Below are 18,207 nucleotides of genomic sequence, written 5' to 3'. Positions count from 1 at the left end.
ATAAAGCTTGTAAAAGAGGAGAAAAGACCCATTACCTTACAGTATGACTTCAGTAGTTTTGGTAGTTTTCTTCCCACATATGTTACTTTTGGTAGTTTTTCCCCATATATATTACACATTTTAACTCCTTTAAAAATTTAATTATACAGGGATGCAAGCGCAATACAGAAAATATCAAAGCACAGAGAAAACAGACAACCGTGATCCTTAGTGCTATCTCCCAAAGATAATTCTTAAGCATTGAGCAGTCAACCCAATATCCATCAGGTAACAACGCAGGGTCAAGAAGGCATACCAGTGTCTCTGGAACACTCTCTGTCTTCATCCGTTTAGGAAACAGTTCTCAAGAGCCTCTAATATGCCAGCTCTGTGCTAACAGATGGGGATTCAGCAATGAGCAAAGGCAAAGAGCTTACATTCTGGTGGCAGGAGACAGGCTAATAAACAAATCTAGAGCGTGTCGTGTGGTGTCAAGTGCTCTGAAGGAGAACAAAGCAGGGAGAACTTACACAGAGTGGAGAGGGCAGGTCCCTGAGCCAGTGACAGAGGAGAGCCACGCGGGGAAGGGAGCTGTGTGCGTGCAGGCTGCCTCCGTGTAGAAGAGGATCTTTGGAGAAACCACCACCGCCAAGGCTGACGTCACACACAGGCTTGGGGGACATATGGGTAGGTCCGATGCTAGTATCTAACTTCAGAGCAGTGAGTCTTGAGAGCACAGGCCCTCAAGGAGCAGGGGCATAAATGTCTGCGTGTGTGTGGCCTTCAGAAAGGCCACACACATGCAGACATTTCACACACAATGCTCAGTTTCCTCATCTGCAAAAAGGGCGTGATACAAGATTCTCTATCTCGTGTGATTGCTGTGAGGAAAAAAATATTAACAGTAACTATTGCTGGACACTGACAATGGTTAGCATCTGTCAAGGAATAGACAGAATCTGTTCCAATATTAATGGAAGATAACTTTTCAATCAGTGAAATTCTTTTTATTATATATTGCATCATATGTCTAATTTTACTTTCAAGATGCACAGATATTAAATTTATTTCTCAAACAAAGTATAAGAAAAAGTAAGTACTAACCTAAAAAATGTAAAATTGTATTATCTTAATTCAAGAGCCAAATTTGGCATAAAACAGTAAAATCCCTACGGTAAGGAACGAAGGCTTCTCAGTCACTGTTGTCACAGGTGCCTGAGCACCTGCGTCCTCCCTAGGCTCAGAGCTGCTGTGCCCTGTGCACACCCACAGACTGCATGGGAACGGCGCCCCCTGGAGGGAGAGCTCTGATCTGCTTCACCTGACGGCAGGTGCAGGAAGCCTTCTGAAAGGACCCATGGTACCAACTCTTAAAGATTTGAAAACCGGTCATTTCTTTTCAAACAAACATTTGAAAAAAATGGCAGAGCTGTGAGCCTCAGGAAAAGGCACCTTGCTAAGATGTAAAGCAAAGCTGCACGTCCACATCCTGCATTTCTGCACTGCCATCCACAATTGTCATGATCCAGGTCTGCGGTACAAGTCCACCGGATGACCACGCCCTACGAGGCGCTTAGTCATTCAGTGAGGGGAGGGGATGCTGGCACTCTGTGTGCTGTTGATTTTAATAAGCAACGTAAAATAATTAGCTTCACACTAGTCAAAATCAATGTTGCTTTATGTTTTTTCTTTTTCTTTCTTAAAGTTGATTTGTACTTTGTTTTCCTTACTTCTTCCCTAATTCCCAGGTTTTGATAAAATCACGATGATTATCAGTCTGCTAAGAAAAATTCATGCTTAAACCTTTTAACTTGAAGGCTAAATTTGAGCACCAAAAGAACATGGCATTAACCACCTTTTGCTGTAAAATGATCTACTACAATCTGTTTTTGCTACTGTGAGCAAGATAAAGATTTAGAATTTTTTAACAAAGCCGTATAGAATATGGAATTAATACTTTTGCCTAGCAATGTCCATTTAACCATAAAATAAAGGTAACAGGAAGCAGTGAACATATCAAGTATATTACAAACTGTTTTAAGAAAAAAAAAATGAGTGAAACCGAAGGGGGAGTGATCTGCACAGAAATCAGCCTTTGGAAAGCCAAAGAACAAGATCTCCAATTTGCAGCACTGTCCACGGGGAGAAAAAAATGAATCCATGTGGCAGACACATCTCACTTCTGTAGAAGAGAGGCTGAATTTAGTTTAATTTGAGAGTAAGAGCAGAGACTGAAATCTTGGGTCATGGTGACACCAAGGTTGTCATGGGCCTGTAAGGCACTCTTCAAGTAGCCAGTGGGCTGCCAACTGGTGACATTTATATGTTGTTCCTCTGAACTGAAACAGCTGTAAGATTATTAATGTGCAATTCACTATTTTGGAACTGCATTCATTTCAACTAGGTATTATTGAAGTTTGCCTTTGCTGAATCTGTGAGAAACATTTTAATGAATGAAGAAGGAAGAGTTCCTATGGCATCTTATTTATTTTAGAGAAAAACACGTTAAACCCTTCCGAAAAGCCTCTTTGACCAAGTTATTTAGGAATAAAACGTTCTTCAGACTCACCTACTTAGAAATTCCCTGCTTCCTAAGACACACTATACAAATTAAGGCATAAAACCAAGGCTGAGTCATTGTACAACGTGTGTAGCTGTAAGTGGTGGCCCAGACACTGACATACAAGGCAGTGATAACTGGAGGGGAATCTAGGCTCAGAATCCCTGTTAGTTGCCCAAGGTAATACTCCTAATTCCTTGCAAAACTAAGGCTAGACCCTCACTTTTTGCAATTAGTGACAAACATGCCAAAAACACTTGTGGACAGCCTGTGACAGACACTGTTCTAGAGAACACACAAACAAGACAGTGTCTGTCCTTAGGAAATAGAAAGACTGTGAAGATGAAATTGATTTCCGCTCCCTTTTTCCCATACAAATGCACTTATTAATAATTAACATGTCAATTACATAACTGCTTTCTATTTATTAGAGCAAGTCTCTATGGCCCTTTCTACTGCAAACAGTTTGTAAGGGTAGTTATTTTACATGTGCTTGCTTGAAGGTAGAAAAGTACTATTTCATCAAGTATACTGCGATTAAACATTCTTACACATTTAGATTGGCTTCATCCCATTAGGGTATTTTGATATTTGTCCAAAACTGACTGGGTGTTTCCTGTTACCGGCGCTCAAGGTCGCCTTTTGTATGGGAGGGGGCATGGTGGCCTCGATGATGACCTAGCAGCTGTTGGGAGACCGTCGAGGAGCCAGCGCACTTCGGGGCGAGGAAAGCTGCCGCTCTTCGGCGCATCCTTTCGGGAGGTGCTTTGGGGCCTCGGGGATTCTGTGGGTGCCGAGGGGGCCGGCCGGGTGGCGGAGCCGCGGGTAGAAAACGTAGAAAACGCCGGCGGCGGCGCCTTTGTCACCCCGCCGGGCGGAGGAGCTCAAAATAGCAGCGTCGAGAAAAAGGGGCGCAGAGAGAAACGCGAGCCAAAGGGGGAAGCCCCGTTATACGTTTAATAATTCAGATTCTACAGTATTCATATACACTTCTAAAAATTTCTTCTTAATAGTTATGTTTTCCCTTAATCTCTAGTATTTTTGTATTCCCCAAAAGTTCCTTGCTCCTTGAAGGCCAGTGGTTTTTGCCTTTTGCTTCCTTCTCTCTCGCCCACTGAAGGAACGGCAGGGAAGGAGTACATCTCAGGCCTGGGAAGCGACGCCCCGGTGGCTCTGCGAGTGGCCTCTGGAGTCTCCCTCGGTGTGAACCCTGGCTCTGCTCTTACCAGCTGTGGGGCTGTGCGTAAATTACTTAACCTGCTCCTTTGCGAAACGGGATAACGTCACGGGCTCCCTGTTAATTAATAAAAATGGGAAAGTGTGTCTGCATTGGAATCCTGGCGTCCCACTGTGTGCCCGGGGCAGAGGTGTGTATGTGGTGCACGCCTCAGTCTCCTGCTCTGTCAAGTGGAGTAATAACAGTACCTATAACACAGCATGTTGTGAGGATTAAATGAGTTAATATATGAAAAACACCGAGACCAGGACCCAGGAGTGTTTAATAAACGTTGCTGGTTGTTACTAGTAATTTTGAAGAAGCTGCTCCTGACAGCAAAAAGGTTATAGCAAAAAGAGACGGTAAAATATTTTCCCCTGAGATCTCTTAAAAACGAAACCAGCCCAGAAGAAAGCCATCTAGTTAGTAACATAGAAGATGTGACTGATGACCCAGTGGGTCGCTGCACAAGCGATTCCTTCCAGACATCAAAACGTGTAACGCGAAGATGTAAGCTGAATATTTTACTAATAATTTGAGTAGTTAATTAAGAGAAAGAAAAAAAATACTTCATTTGGGTCTCTGTTTAAAAGGATCAACCAAGAGAAATGTAAAGGTAAGAACATTTACTGAATTGAGTGATACAGGTTACAAGTGTAATTTCCTGTCATTCCGTGTTTGCCGAGGAGAGGAGAATACAAGGAGGAAAGCAAACAGCTCTGATTTGCACACAGAGCACTGGGACACTGACTGGCAGCCCACAGCACTGGGAGCCAGTCAAGGAACCCAGGAGGGGACACGCCTCAAAGTGGAATGTGCTAGAGATGCCTCTTGGAAGGAGAACATTGCCGAGAGCACAAATGGGCAGGCACTTTTTTTCAAAGTTAGAAAGTGCTGTGTATGGAAATTATCAGCCTTATTTTAAATTATCTCTAATGTCAACCTAAACTCAGCATTTATGCCTTAAAAAAAAACCCAAAACAAAAACCTTCTTGTCTACATAACCAACATGTTACGCGGTGGATCCAGTGGGCCGCATTAACATAAAAGGCCCTGGAGTTGAAGCAAAATTTAGACTCAGAATATTAGAATTAGAAGCAACTTCCAAGGTAACACAATCTAATTTTCCCATTTTCTATAGGAAAAGTAAATCCCAGAGAGTAAGCAACTTTCCAAGGGCACACAAGTTTGGGTGAGAACCCTCACGGGTGCAGTGCTCCTAAATCAAGAATCTTGGGACTTCCCTGGTGGTCCTCTGGTTAAGAATCCACCTCCCTAAAGCAGGGGCGGTGGGTTCGATCCCTGGTTGGGGAACTAAGATCCCACGTGCCGCAGGGCAACTAAGCCAGCACGCTGCAACTACTGAGCCCGTGCTCTAGAGCTCACACGCCACAACTAGAGAGAAGCCTGCACGGTGCGACGAAGAGCCCGAGCGTGTCACAACGCAGATCCTATGTGCTGCAACTAAGACCCAATGCAGCCAAATAAATTCAAAAAAAAAAAAAGAATCTTAACATTCAATGATTCCAAAAAACTGAGGGTTTTTTTCAGAAAATAAATCCATTCTATAGAGATTACCTTTTGTGTTATTACCTAACTCCTAAAGCATAAGTGCTTTCACAGCCGTTCACAAGAGACTCATCAGATAGTCCAAGGCTCCACTTTCCCTTATTTGAGAGCAGCAGAGGACGAGAATGCAAGAGTGAATTATTTAAGAGTAGAGAAACCAGTTCTGAAGATTACAGGAAGCCCTAGTGAGTGGTAGTGGTTAGATCCCAGGCCTCCCTAATTCCGAGAATAAGGTCCTGACCTCCAGGATTCTCCAGTTATATTCTGAACAAAAGTCCACATTTTCTGTGCATATCACAACTTATAAACTGCCTTTCCAACTTTCACTAAAGTTTTCTTCCTTTCCTGACAGCCAAAGCCCCCCAGTTTTTTTTTTTTTTTTTTGCAATACGCAGGCTTCTCACTGTTGTGGCCTCTCCCGTTGCGGAGCACAGGCTCCGGACGCGCAGGCCCAGCGGCCATGGCTCACGGGCCCAGCTGCTCCGCGGCATGTGGGATCTTCCCGGACCAGGGCACGAACCCGTGTCCCCTGCACCGGCAGGCGGACTCTCAACCACTGCGCCACCAGGGAAGCCCAGCCCCCCAGTTTTGAAGTTACCCACTGAGCAGGTGCAGCGGGCAAGTAGGCGCTTTCACAGCTGAGTGACACGTCCTGCCTTAGCTCAGCGACAAAGTGCCCCATGTCACAACTACCTGGGGCTGATGGGGAACTGGGCAGACGCTTACTGTCAACTGGGACCTTAAATTCCTAGAGCTTACTGGAATTCACAACACAGAAATCCATTTATGACATGGTGGGAAGGGAATCAAGCAAAACCCACGTCTGTATCCACTCTGACTACACGCACATGGACAGAGGCAGGAAGGGGCCATGGAAAAATGTTGCTTTGGGTGTTTTAATATAGTTTTCCCAACAACAGAAATAGCTGGAAAGTAAAATGACAGAGCAATGTAAGGCAAGGCGACGGTGCTACATTGATAGTACTGAAGGTGCTTAAAATCCTTCTGAAAGAGATCTTCAGAAAACAAGACAATTTTCAAACCGTGAAGTAAGGAAAGCTTTTCTGAGAAACACCAGGTAAAAAGCCGAGAAGGTGCCTGGCCTCCTCAAAGAATCGTCTGGCCTGGCAGGCACTTATTTGATGGCCGGAGAAGCCCAAAGGTCCTCAACACAGCACGTTTTCCAGACAGACAGAAAAGCTCTCAGATATATTAAGGCTTTATTAAGTCAGGGGATCCGACTTTGTTGTGGAGGCAGCGAACATTTTACTACAGTTTCCTACTGGGCATTGTCTTCACTCAGAATATTCTGGTATTTTCAGAAATGAGGAAGCTCTGGGAATTGTGCCAGATTAGCTCATTCTCTCTAAATTATCCATTAATGTCTAATTTAAAGAAACAAAATATAAAGAAGGTGCTAATTTCAGATGCCTTACTGCCAAAAGTGACTTAGAAAAAAATATATATATCAGGTTAAAAACCCTGATAAAAGGATTCTGCATGTGTAAGACAAAACAGATGTCAGTGTTCAGGAAGGCAGAATGAAAATGGTGTCTTTGGGGCCAAGTTTCACTTATTTTTCTACTCTTTCCTTTTTGAAAGACATGTCCATTTCAGGCTTTGTCCTGCCTTCTAAGAGTAAAACCGGTAATGACTGTGAAAATCAGAACTATTATTTACCTGAGGGAGCACTTTGGAGACAGATTAGATGAAGAGAGATGAGAGATTTCATCTGGAGACACATGAAATCCTTCTGAGTAGTGAGAATATTGTTACAAACAGAGTTACAGAGAGGCAGGGGACAAAGTTAGAACACAACATAATGAAACTAGGTTTTAAATCAGAAACTTTTTGAGGACAAGCATTTAGAGCTACACTGCAGAAACAGGCTTTACTCCTTCATTATTAACAGCACACGTATGAAGGGCACTTACCACAGTGTCTGATGCATGAATGCTTAATGAATAGTTGCTATAATTATTCTTCCCATCACTACGGGCAACTGAAGGACTGTGGGTTTGCATTAACCTCACAAATCTGTCAGGTAACAAATAACTGGATCTTAAAAGATGTTTATAACGTTAAGGTCTTGAAGGACTAACATATAAACAACATTTCTACAACCTACTGCAGTGCATTTTGGAGAAACGTTTTTACCTTGTGGTCCATACTGGCTCATCTGTGGACCGTAAGTCCCACTTGAGTTACTCTGTTGGAAGCTACTGATTCCAGGATGCATCTGGCCTCCAGGAGAAGGATGAGGCGACATGGATGGTCCTGTCTGTTGAGGTCCATATTGAGACATCTGAGGGTTTCTTTGTGTGCCTGCCATAAAACCTAAGTGAGAAATAAATGGAAATATATAAATGCAGGTGACAAAAGTGAACACGGAATTGTGTCAAAGGTAGATGGGAGAAGACTGGTGCTGTGGGATTCCCCTAAAGAACATCTAAAGACATCTCAAACCCAGTGTGGAGGATGTGAGAGGGCCCAGGGGCTACCCGAGTCCTCACTCTGAACTCTCACTAGAGTTCCTGGGAACCCGATGGACTGTGGACATGAACTAGGGAAAAGGAGACGAAGGTGAACAGGCCAATAACCTTAACCTCTCCCAACCTCCATGCTTGCCCGGCTGGACGTGTGCACGCCCCTCAGAGCCTCGGCTCACTTCCCGATCTCTGGGCCACGTGTCCCCGCTCACTCAGACATCCCACCCCTCTCTCAAGCCCAGGTCAGCACCCAGCTCTCCCCGGCACATAACCATTTTTCTCCCCTCGGATCTCCTGGGGCCACAGTTGTTCACCGTGACTCCTATAGTCCTGCAGGCTTACCACCTGATTCATACTACCCCTCGGTGGGGGGAACTGCACACAAGTGGAGGGTCTGAAGTGTACCCTGCTATTCCAAACAGACCCTGACTTCCTCCCGTAAAGTTCTCCCATTGCCAAAACAGCACCACCACTCACCCCCGTGTGCCACCCACGATTCCTTCCTCCCGCCCCGATGTCCTACGGTGTGATGGACCCACTGGCACGTCTGTTGCCTCTACTTCCAAGATGTATCTTGGGGTCACGCCTCTTCTCCATTTCCTCATCTACAAAAGCCAAGCCGCCCAGCTACCATCTTCTCTCCCATGACCAGACATGGTCATGGTCTGGCTCACCCCTCTCAGCCCTGCCCCGTTTTTGTGCCTTTTGGTTCACTTTCACAAAGCCGCCAGAATGATTTTTCAGGAATAAAAAAGGAATCAGAGCTTATCTTCTCTGTATAACCATCCTGCCACCAGGGTTCTCATTAGACCTGGAACAAAATGCCAGCATCTGACTATGGTCTGTGGGCTCTTTTGTGGTCTGGGGTTGCCTTTCTCACTTTAACCCCACTTCCTATAGTTTTCTCTCCTTCTCACTACCCTGAAGTCCACTGGCCTTCTCATGCTTCCTAGAAGATAACGTCAAGCTCCTTCCCTTGATAGAGCCTACTCTCTCCCGTTCCCTCTTCCGAGAGCATCCTACTGCCGGTTCCTTCCTGTCCCCCAGGTCCACCTTCCCTGACTGCCCTGGTGGCGCCACCCGTTCTCCTCACGTGCTTTTCATAACATGTGATCATCTTACTTTATTTCTGACTCACTTAAGCTCTCTCTTCCCCACTAAAACATAAGCCCCAAGAAGGCAAGGATCATGGACGTGCCCTCTGCTGCATTCTCAGTGCCCAGCAGGGCGTCTGGCGCGTAGTAGGTATCAAAAACTACGTGCTGAAAGAGTGAGTATTAAATTCCTCCTGTACTCAGAGTGCTGAGCACAGCGCAGTAGGTGCTTAGCAGGTAGTTGGACAAATGGATAAAGGAAATACATCTTTCAATTGTGCAGGACTATGAAGTCAAGGTACATTGCCATCATCAGTAGTTCAGCCAAATGTAAGCAAGTACATAGAATGAACTGTGAATATGCATTTAGACAAAGAATACCCCAAATCAAGACATGTAACTAAGAAAAAGATAAATCATCAAACCAGAAAACTAACAAAGGGCAGTTTGAAAAAAACCTCCCAGAACCCAGGAGTTAGAGTTGGTGAGAGTTCACGGGTGTCAGCTGAAGGCTTTCGTACAGGGTGAGTGCAGAGAGGGGGCAGGTTTCCACCTACTCCAGAGGAGAACTGAGAGCAGGAGCCTGAGAAGGAGAGTCTCCTGAGGCAGCCGGAGGGGAGGGTGATGCCTGGATCCAAGGCCGGCTTAAAGTTAGGGGGTTAAACAGAGTAGGGCCTTTACAGAGGCCATGGTGTACATTTCAGTAAGAAAAAAAAAAGAGATTTTCTAACACTGCTTCTGTCTAAAAAGATAGACATGAAATACAAGTAAGTAGAGCTGTTCCTTATTATCCTATTTCATTTATTTATAAAGATAAAGTCATGTGAAATGGGGCTCAATTGGCGGCTCCCAGATATAAATCATCATAGAAAATGTTTGCTTTTTCAAATCTGAAAACAAACAGAAATCAGAGTGCTAAAATTACTATAAATGATTGCATCTTAAGATGTAACATGAAATATTTATCTAAGCCTGACTATAAAATTCTCAAGAGTTTCATATAGAGTCCTGTTTAATAAAAAAGTGTTTAAATTCCATACAGATTGTATACGTCTTTCTTCCTTTCTCTCTTTCGAGAATGGCTGCTTTCTTCTTCATTAGTTAAGGAAAATAATACATGTCCGTTTTTTAGCATTAAATTTCACTTCAACCAAGAAAGTGTCCATGCTGAAGGATTTAGAACTGCTGGTAACACAGCACATCCTTAAGTTATTGCTGCCTCTTGGACACTTACTATAAGCTTGAGGTTTGTTCAAATGACTTCTAAGAATTCTTATCTGGGCAAGTTATTTATTTCTGACTCTTTATTCAATCCTTAAAAATATGTATATATATGCCATGATCCACTTGAACTGTCTCACTCATCACTGGAATTTTGCAGAAAATCAAGTTCGTCAAAAGGCTCCAAAAGAGGTAGAATGTTAAAGCTAATCCAAATGGAATGTGTAGCAACATCAAATTCCAACAACAAGGTTCTGTGGAGTATGGAATCCACCTCCTTCCATAGAAATTAAAATTGGAAAGCTATCTTTTTTTTCTCTGTATGCTTTTGCAATGGCACCACTTACAAGACGTTTCTGAAACCTTGTTTTATATTTTTGGTGAGACTCATCCCTTTCATGTATTCCCCAAGACAATGAAAGGAGGTGACATAATTTCACTGACTTTTTTCTGAACTACAAGCATCGAAAGGCAGTCAACTGGGAATAGAAGGCCTACATTACAGCTTTGTTTGTGTCGCTAGCTCAGAATCCGGTAGAGTAGACAGATACGTAAATAAATATACTGCAGTGTGTGAACTGATCAAAACTGGCTCTGTGACCTTAGGTGAATCGTAATTTATCTGAGGCTCAGTTTCCTCACCTTAAAATGCAGATGAGGTTGCTGCGAGAGCAACTGAGCACCTGAAAATGTTCCGTAATCTGACATGTACACACAAAAGGAAGACAGTGTGATGGTAACTTTCTGGTTTATCAACTGCCACGAGTATCTTTTAACTCCCGAATACCCCATGTATTCAGGTGTAGTTTCCAACTAGCATGAACAAGCTGGTTTTTATTTCTACATTTGTGTTTTTATTTAAATATGTGGGATCCACAGGACTCCAGTACTTGTGTAACTGTCTACAAATTCCAAAAGCTTAAAAAATATATACCCCATCTCCTACCACGGAGTTCCCCTGGTCAAAGACAAATGGTTTTCTAATGTATCCTTTCAGGGATATTTTATAATTGGTTTGTGTTAGATTGTGTATTCCTTTTTTTTTTTTTTTTTTTTTTTTTTTTTTTGCGGTACGCGGGCCTCTCACTGTTGTGGCCTCTCCCGTTGCGGAGCACAGGCTCTGGACGCGCAGGCTCAGCGGCCATGGTTCACGGGCCCAGCTGCTCCGCGGCATATGGGATCCTCCCGGACCGGGGCACGAACCGGCGTCCCCTGCATCGGCAGGCGGACTCTCAACCACTGCGCCACCAGGGAAGCCCATGTGTATTCCTTTTATCATGAGTAAGGCTGAACATTTTGTTTTACAGCAGTTTTGACTCCTTTTCTACAACTATTTATATCATTTGCCCATTTTTCTGTTGGCCCCTCTATGTCTTGACTAGGGAGCATTTCATCTTGCAGATTCAGCTGTTATTACCAAATAGCTGTACAGTTCACCAAAACTCTTGCACCTGCAATCCTATGCAAATCTGGTCCTTCAGTGTGACTGACACTGGCAAAGGCCATACACAGTCTTAGCAGGAAAGCAATATGATCTGACTTGCATTCTCAAAAGCTAATTCTGCCATAATATGCAGCAAGAAGGAAGGACAGAAGGAGAGTAAGGCTAAAAGTTAGGAGACCAGTTAGGAGGTAGGTAAAGTGATACATAGTATATAATCACAATGAAATGCCAGCAATAATACTACTACAAAGGTTTCCATTATGGATATAACCATATTTTTAAGAGGTTACTGAATACCATCATAATCTAAACAAACTAATGAAAAATTAGAAGACAGAAGTTAATGAAAAAAGAAGTATTTCTACTTTTCATCCTAAAGATAGAGACCCGCATGTGCATTATTTGTTTCCTCATCTATATAATAGGGACAATTGTATCTACCTCATAGGGTTGCTGCGGGCATTAAATGAGATGATACATGTAAGACATTTATAGTAGTGCCTGGCACACAGTGAACTTTCAGTAATCACTAGCTATTACTATCATTATATATTCAAAAAAGGAAAGCAAGAGAGGCAGCATCAAGGGAACTGACCAGGATGTCAGTCGTGGGCCTTCCACACTTGCTGTGCAGAATGCAGCAATGAACCTAGCTCTCGGCCCTCAGTTTCCTCACCTGTTAAATGGTGAGAGGGAAGACATACGATATTTGTAGCGGCACTTCTAGCTCTAGTTCTCTATGATTCTGGCTTAAACTTTTTGTGTGTGAAAAATCTAATTCAGGTCTAAAATTCGCATGTATATTTATTTGGGGGATATTCTTCATTTGGTTTTATTTTAACCTTAATTTTGAATGAAATAAATGCTAAAATGTTTCCAAATATCAAATTTCAAACAATAATTTTCTATCTATGGTGACATATTTGATTGTATTTTGCTTCCTTTAGGAAGTTATTATAAAATGGCGGCTTGTAACACAGTTTATGAACAGAAAAACTGACAGCTGAGAGAATGAAGCTGTTTTTTTTTTTAAAGTTGTGAAATTTTTCTAGTTATAAACCATCTGAGTTTAGAAAACCTAACTATCTAGTAAGGAAAATTTAGAAGGTATAAAGTGAACTTCCCATATATTATAAAAGTATGTTGAATTTCTAGATGTATTATGGAATTATATGCCCTAGGTAAATAATCTAACACGGAAAATTCAAACTTTGGAAAAAAGTACTAATTTAGATAATTATTATTTACATTATATAAAAGAACTTACTGAAAAAAAATCTTAGAAACTATATGAAAATGATTTGTACACTTCATCCATAAAATCATCCATAAAATAAATGCAGAGAAGGCTTATATAAATGGATTTACTATTTTTGAGTCCTTCATTACATGTGTATGCAATCACGAACACTCGTACAACCAAACTCCAGATGAAGAGGCGCAAGCTCTATTCTGAGAGAGGAGGTAATGTAGTAATAGGACACCACCCCCCCCCCGCATCTGTTTGGAATCACATGTGGGTTAGAGGCTGCCTCCACCATCCACTGTGTGGACTCACAGGTTCTCTTGTATGAAATAGTGAATGCACTTCCTGTCCTGGCTTCCAAGATCATTCTGAGAGTCAAATAAGAAAAACGTATGTGACTGTGCTTTTCTAAACTGAAAAACACCATGAAAATGCTATACAAAGGACCATTGCCTTTTCAGTGATGCAACAAGCTCTTCATTCACTGTGTGAGTTCTGATCTAAGCTCTCATACTGGTAACTCAATCCACAATAATGACACACACATCTTCTATCAGCATGCCCCAATTTTACTCTGGCATTCATGGAACTGTGGTAAGAATAAGAGAGCATTAAAAAAAAGAAAAAGTAAAAGATGTGATCCTTGTCCTTGAAGAATTACAGTTTAGTTGCATAGAAAATAAAACCTGGGGACTTCCCTGGTAGTCCCGTGGTTAAGACTTCGCCTTCTAATGCCGGGGGTGCAGGTTCGATCCCTGGTTGAGAAGCTAAGATCCCACATGCCTCGTGGCCAAAAAACCAAAATATAAAACAGAAGCAATATTGTAACAAATTCAATAAAGACTTAAAAAATGGTCCTCATCAAAAAGAAAAATCTTAAAAAAAAAAGAAAGAAAAGAAAACCTATCAAATAGGGAAAAATGACAAACTAAAGTCACAGAGCAACCGAACGAAATTCCAGGCAGCATCCTAGGTGCTGAGGATGTAAACCATGAGCAAAACAGTGTCTGCCCTCGTGGACCTCACATTCTAGTGGCAGAGACAGCCATCTAGTAAACAACTAAAAGTTAAGTATGAGTATAAAAAAACAGAAGTACAGGAACTCTGAGGGTATAAGAGGAGGGCCCAATTTAGACTAGGGACAATGAAGGTTCCCCAAAGAAGTCCTATTTAAGCTGAGACCTTAGCTGAAGGTAGGATGCAGGTAAATCAAACTAGATCCGAATAAGACTAAGACTATGTCTGACTGGTGAAGTGGATGTCACAACATATAGTCTTGGAAGCCAAAGTTCCTGCATTCAGCTGAATCCTAGTGGTCACTGGGCACCCTTTTGTTTGGTCAGGTCTTGTGAATGGTTAGTTTAGCATTTACAATCCCTTTCTTGAAGCCTTCCCCTAATTCTGCTGCTAAATGTAAAGAAACCACAGGAAAAGGCAGCATCACCCCTCTACAATGGCCTGCCCTCGCACCTACGGACACTGACATCCGTGTCCCATCTTTATGGATTTTCCTACTTTCAGAAGGAAATCTCTTGCTTGCATCCAAGGCAGGGCCTCCAATTTATGCTCTGAATTCTGACCTTTCTCATCTCTCCAGGGATGTTCAACAGTGTTTGTTCAAAAAAACTAGGCAATGACTCTCGATTGCTTAACAGAATGAAGCCAAACTTATCAGCCCAGCAATCAAGTCTCTTCAAAATGTGACCTGACCTATTTCTCCAGCCCCATCATGGCTACATGGTCATCATGGCGACCCCACTCTGATTCGATCACTCCCACTTTTACCTCCCTGCAGGCACCAGGTTGCTTTCGACCTGTAAATCTTCACACACTCACTCACTTAACAATTATTTATTGACTACCTCTCATGTCCTTGCTAATGGGCTATTCACTGATCTAATAACAACAGTTGACATTTAATGAGCAGATATTATGTGCTAATGGCTTTGTTCATTACTTGTCCTTTTAAACTTCAAAACAACTATGAAGACACTGAGGCTCACAGAGGTTAATGCGCTGAAACCACTTTGAAACATTTTTAACCACAATCCATAGTAAAGAAATATATTGTATACCATGATTCAATGTGTGTATGTGAGTATGCACGTGTTTATATATTCACATTCAGTATCCACACACACACTGTACTCTTCACAAAACAATTTCTACCCTGATTATGTGCAATGTTCTCTGATATTTTATATATTTTTTTCAGTGAACAAACGCACGACTGAGCGGCGCAGTTTGGAAACAGCATGCTAGATTGCGTCCTCTACCGAACACTGGTTCACAGTGTGCCCAGAGGGCCGTCCGCCTCCACGACACTGACGTGCTCCTATCCTTCCTGGCCCTGTCTCCTGCTGCTTCCACGGCGTTCCCTGGCCTTCCAGAAAAGCAGATACTTTCATATGCTGTACGTTAGCTGAGACAGAACCGTTGTCACACTGCCATCGTTATTTGCTGGGGTGACTATCTCCCCCCAGACTGTGAGCACTGAGGCTTTAAAAAACACACTCTCTTCATATCTGTCTCCTCAGGACCATGCAAAGTGACTGGCAGAGAACTGGAACCAAATAGTACAGGTTTTTAATGAATAAGAGAACATCTTCATTCAGAAACCATTTACTGTTACTTTGGGAAAACAGCTTAATAACTGTGATGGTCTGGCTCCTTGTTTCAGAGTGAGTATATTCAAGTAATCATTTCTGGGGAAAGGAGGACCGCTATTCAAAAAAAGAACAACTGAGGGCTTCCCTGGTGGCGCAGTGGTTAAGAATCCGCCTGCCAATGCCGGGGACACGGGTTCGAGCCCTGGTTCGGGAAGATCCCACATGCCGCGGAGCAACTAAGCCCGTGCGCCACAGCTACTGAGCCTGCGCTCTAGAGCCCGTGAGCCACAGCTACTGAGCCTGCGCTCTAGAGCCCATGAGCCACAGCTACTGAGCCCACGAGCCACAACTACTGAGCCCGCGAGCCACAACTACTGAAGCCCATGCGCCTAGAGCCCGTGCTCCACAACAAGAGAAGCCACCGCAACGAGAAGCCTGCGCACCACAATGAAGAGTAGCCCCCGCTCGCCGCAACTAGACAAAGCCTGCGCGCAGCAACGAAGACCCAATGCAGACAAAAGTAAATAAATAAAATAAATCAATTTAAAAAGAAAAGAAAAGAAGGAGAGAGATCCCCCCTGCCTCAAAACAAGAACCACTGACAGCTAGTGGCCTAGTGGGCCAGAAGCACCATTATTTCTATCACCTAAATATCTGCCATGTGCATTCGCTCTGTCCGTCTCCACGGTCACTGCAAATTCAAATTTTAGCTTCACCGCTTACGGTTAGGTGACTTCAGGCACGTTAGTTAACAGTGAGGCCTCCGTTTCCTTCTCTGAGAAAGGTGGATGACAACGGAGCCCACCTCATAAGAGTAAATGAGAAAACGCTGTGTAAAGCGTACAGCTCAGTGCCTGCACACAGAGCAGAGGCGCAGTAAGGGACAGGTATTATTATTCGTATTATTTTTAATACAACCCACCATTTATTTCCCATCTGAATGACTCCAAGCTTTCAAACCAGCCTCGCTTGCCAGGCTCCCGTTCAAACCGTTCACTGCGGCAAAGTCAGGAAGCGCCGCACATCCCTGGACCGTGCTGAATTCACCGAGTGATAAATGCCACACCCTGTGGCCTCCTGGCAAAGGGCTTGGTGCCTTTCCCCAGGTAGCACACAGCTCTGTGTCACTCTGCTGGCCTGCCAGCTCTGCACCTCCTCCACCAGAGCCAGTTATAGCTGATGGGTAGCCTTCCTCACTCAGCGGACTATCCAGAAACCAGGGTCCTTTCCCTGACAGCTAGTTCCAGAAATAACTGGCTGCCCATGTTACTTGGCTCAGAGAACTGAAGCTTGTCAGTTTCAGGCCACTTAACCAACAACTCTAGTACTGCTTAGCTCTGAGCGGCCTAAGACTCAGTGCACATCCTTCCCAATCCTGCAGAGTCCCCGGAGTTTGCCTATTAAGAGAGGGAGAGTGGGACTGGGGAGCAGAAGGAGCGGGGAGAAGGAAGAGAAGAAAGGTAGACAGATACACAGAAATAGATATGAGTCCTATCAAGTGCCTGAATAGACTCAGTATAAAGAGCAAGGATCTTGATTTTTGTTTGTTACTGGATCACGAGCATGTATGACGATCACTAGCTTGATAAACATTTATGCAAGGATGAATCAATCCATTAGGGTTTTTTGTGGGGTTTGAAGGGAGACCAGAGTCTGAAATAAGACTATTCTCTTTCTGGTTATAAAGGAAAACCCCCGAGACCTCGCCCAAGCATCAGGGCGTACTGCTCTTCTGCTGGGGGCTTGTCAAGGAGCTCTGGAGCTCATGTGATAAAGGCCCCATCTTGGCCAGGCTCGTTTCCACCACCTAGTAAGAGGCTTACAACTTGTCCTAAAGTTTATTCCAAAGGCACATGGGTTCACTTAAGATATTTAATTACAACTTGATAATTTTTTTTTTTTAACTTTCTGGCTGTGCCACAGCATGTGGGATCCTCGTTCCCTGACCAGGGATCAAACCCGCGCTCCCTACGCTGGAAGCACGGAGTCTTAACCACTGGACCACCAGGGAAGTCCCCACGGTTTGATAACTTTCTGAATGTCATTTTCCATGTATCCAATAGCTGAAGGCAGGATCTCATCTGGAGTCATTCAGTCTGCAGGTTGAGAATGGTTTTCATTAGGGTCATTCCCCTACAAATATTTATATTATTAATCAATGGAAAAGTCCTAGACAGACAATCTATTCTAAATATTGCATGGTGGTATAAGTCATGTGAAGTCTAGGGAAGATGCTACTTCAATCTTTATACAGAGGCCAGTATTAAAGACTAATTAAGCCAAAGACACTTTTCTTTTTCTTAATGTGTTTTTAAGAAAACACATTGCTATCTTGAAATCTTAGCAGACTGGCCTAACAGAGAATTGGCATTTCTAAAATGTCTATCTATATTATTATCAGATAAGTGAGTTTTCAAGACCTTTTAAATATTTTCTTCAACACCATACTATTTGTGGTTTATTAAGTGGGTATTTTTCCACTTAATAGTTTAAAAAAGGCTATATGACTCTCTTATTTGAAAAAAAGAAAATTCTTAGAGAAAAGAAAAATCCACTGTGACTATCTAAACCTTAGCAGATCAAAAAAATTTTTTCAAGCAACTGATTTATGTAGTCATTATAAACAAATCACATTTTCCATATAAGGGATGAAATGAATACAGAATGCTTTTACGCAGTATGAATGAAGAAAAACTCTTCACTGGAAAGACAGAGATACAGCTTATCTTTAGAAGTACTTTAAAAATGCTCAAAAATAGAATGAAATTATAACTCAGGCC

The 18,207-nt window shown here is 43.0% G+C and overlaps 1 protein-coding gene across 7 annotated transcripts in view; it reads right to left on the bottom strand.

Moving 5' to 3' along the window:
• Nucleotides 1-18,207, bottom strand: part of ARID1B (AT-rich interaction domain 1B) — a gene marked incomplete at its 5' end in the record, with an annotated part of 416,596 nt that overhangs the window by 67,313 nt on the left and 331,076 nt on the right. For all 7 annotated transcript variants that reach the window (XM_081251587.1, XM_081251591.1, XM_081251588.1 and 4 more), the window contains one exon: nt 7,482-7,661. In XM_081251587.1, coding sequence (XP_081107713.1) covers nt 7,482-7,661 — 180 coding nt within the window. The remainder of the gene's footprint in view (nt 1-7,481; nt 7,662-18,207) is intronic.

This window comes from Mesoplodon bidens, assembly GCF_964165515.1.
Source record: "Mesoplodon bidens genome assembly, chromosome: 12".
Taxonomy (NCBI): Eukaryota; Metazoa; Chordata; class Mammalia; order Artiodactyla; family Ziphiidae; genus Mesoplodon; species Mesoplodon bidens.
The sequence above is the reverse complement of the archived record's forward strand: the minus strand, read 5'-3'. Positions and strand labels throughout refer to the sequence as shown.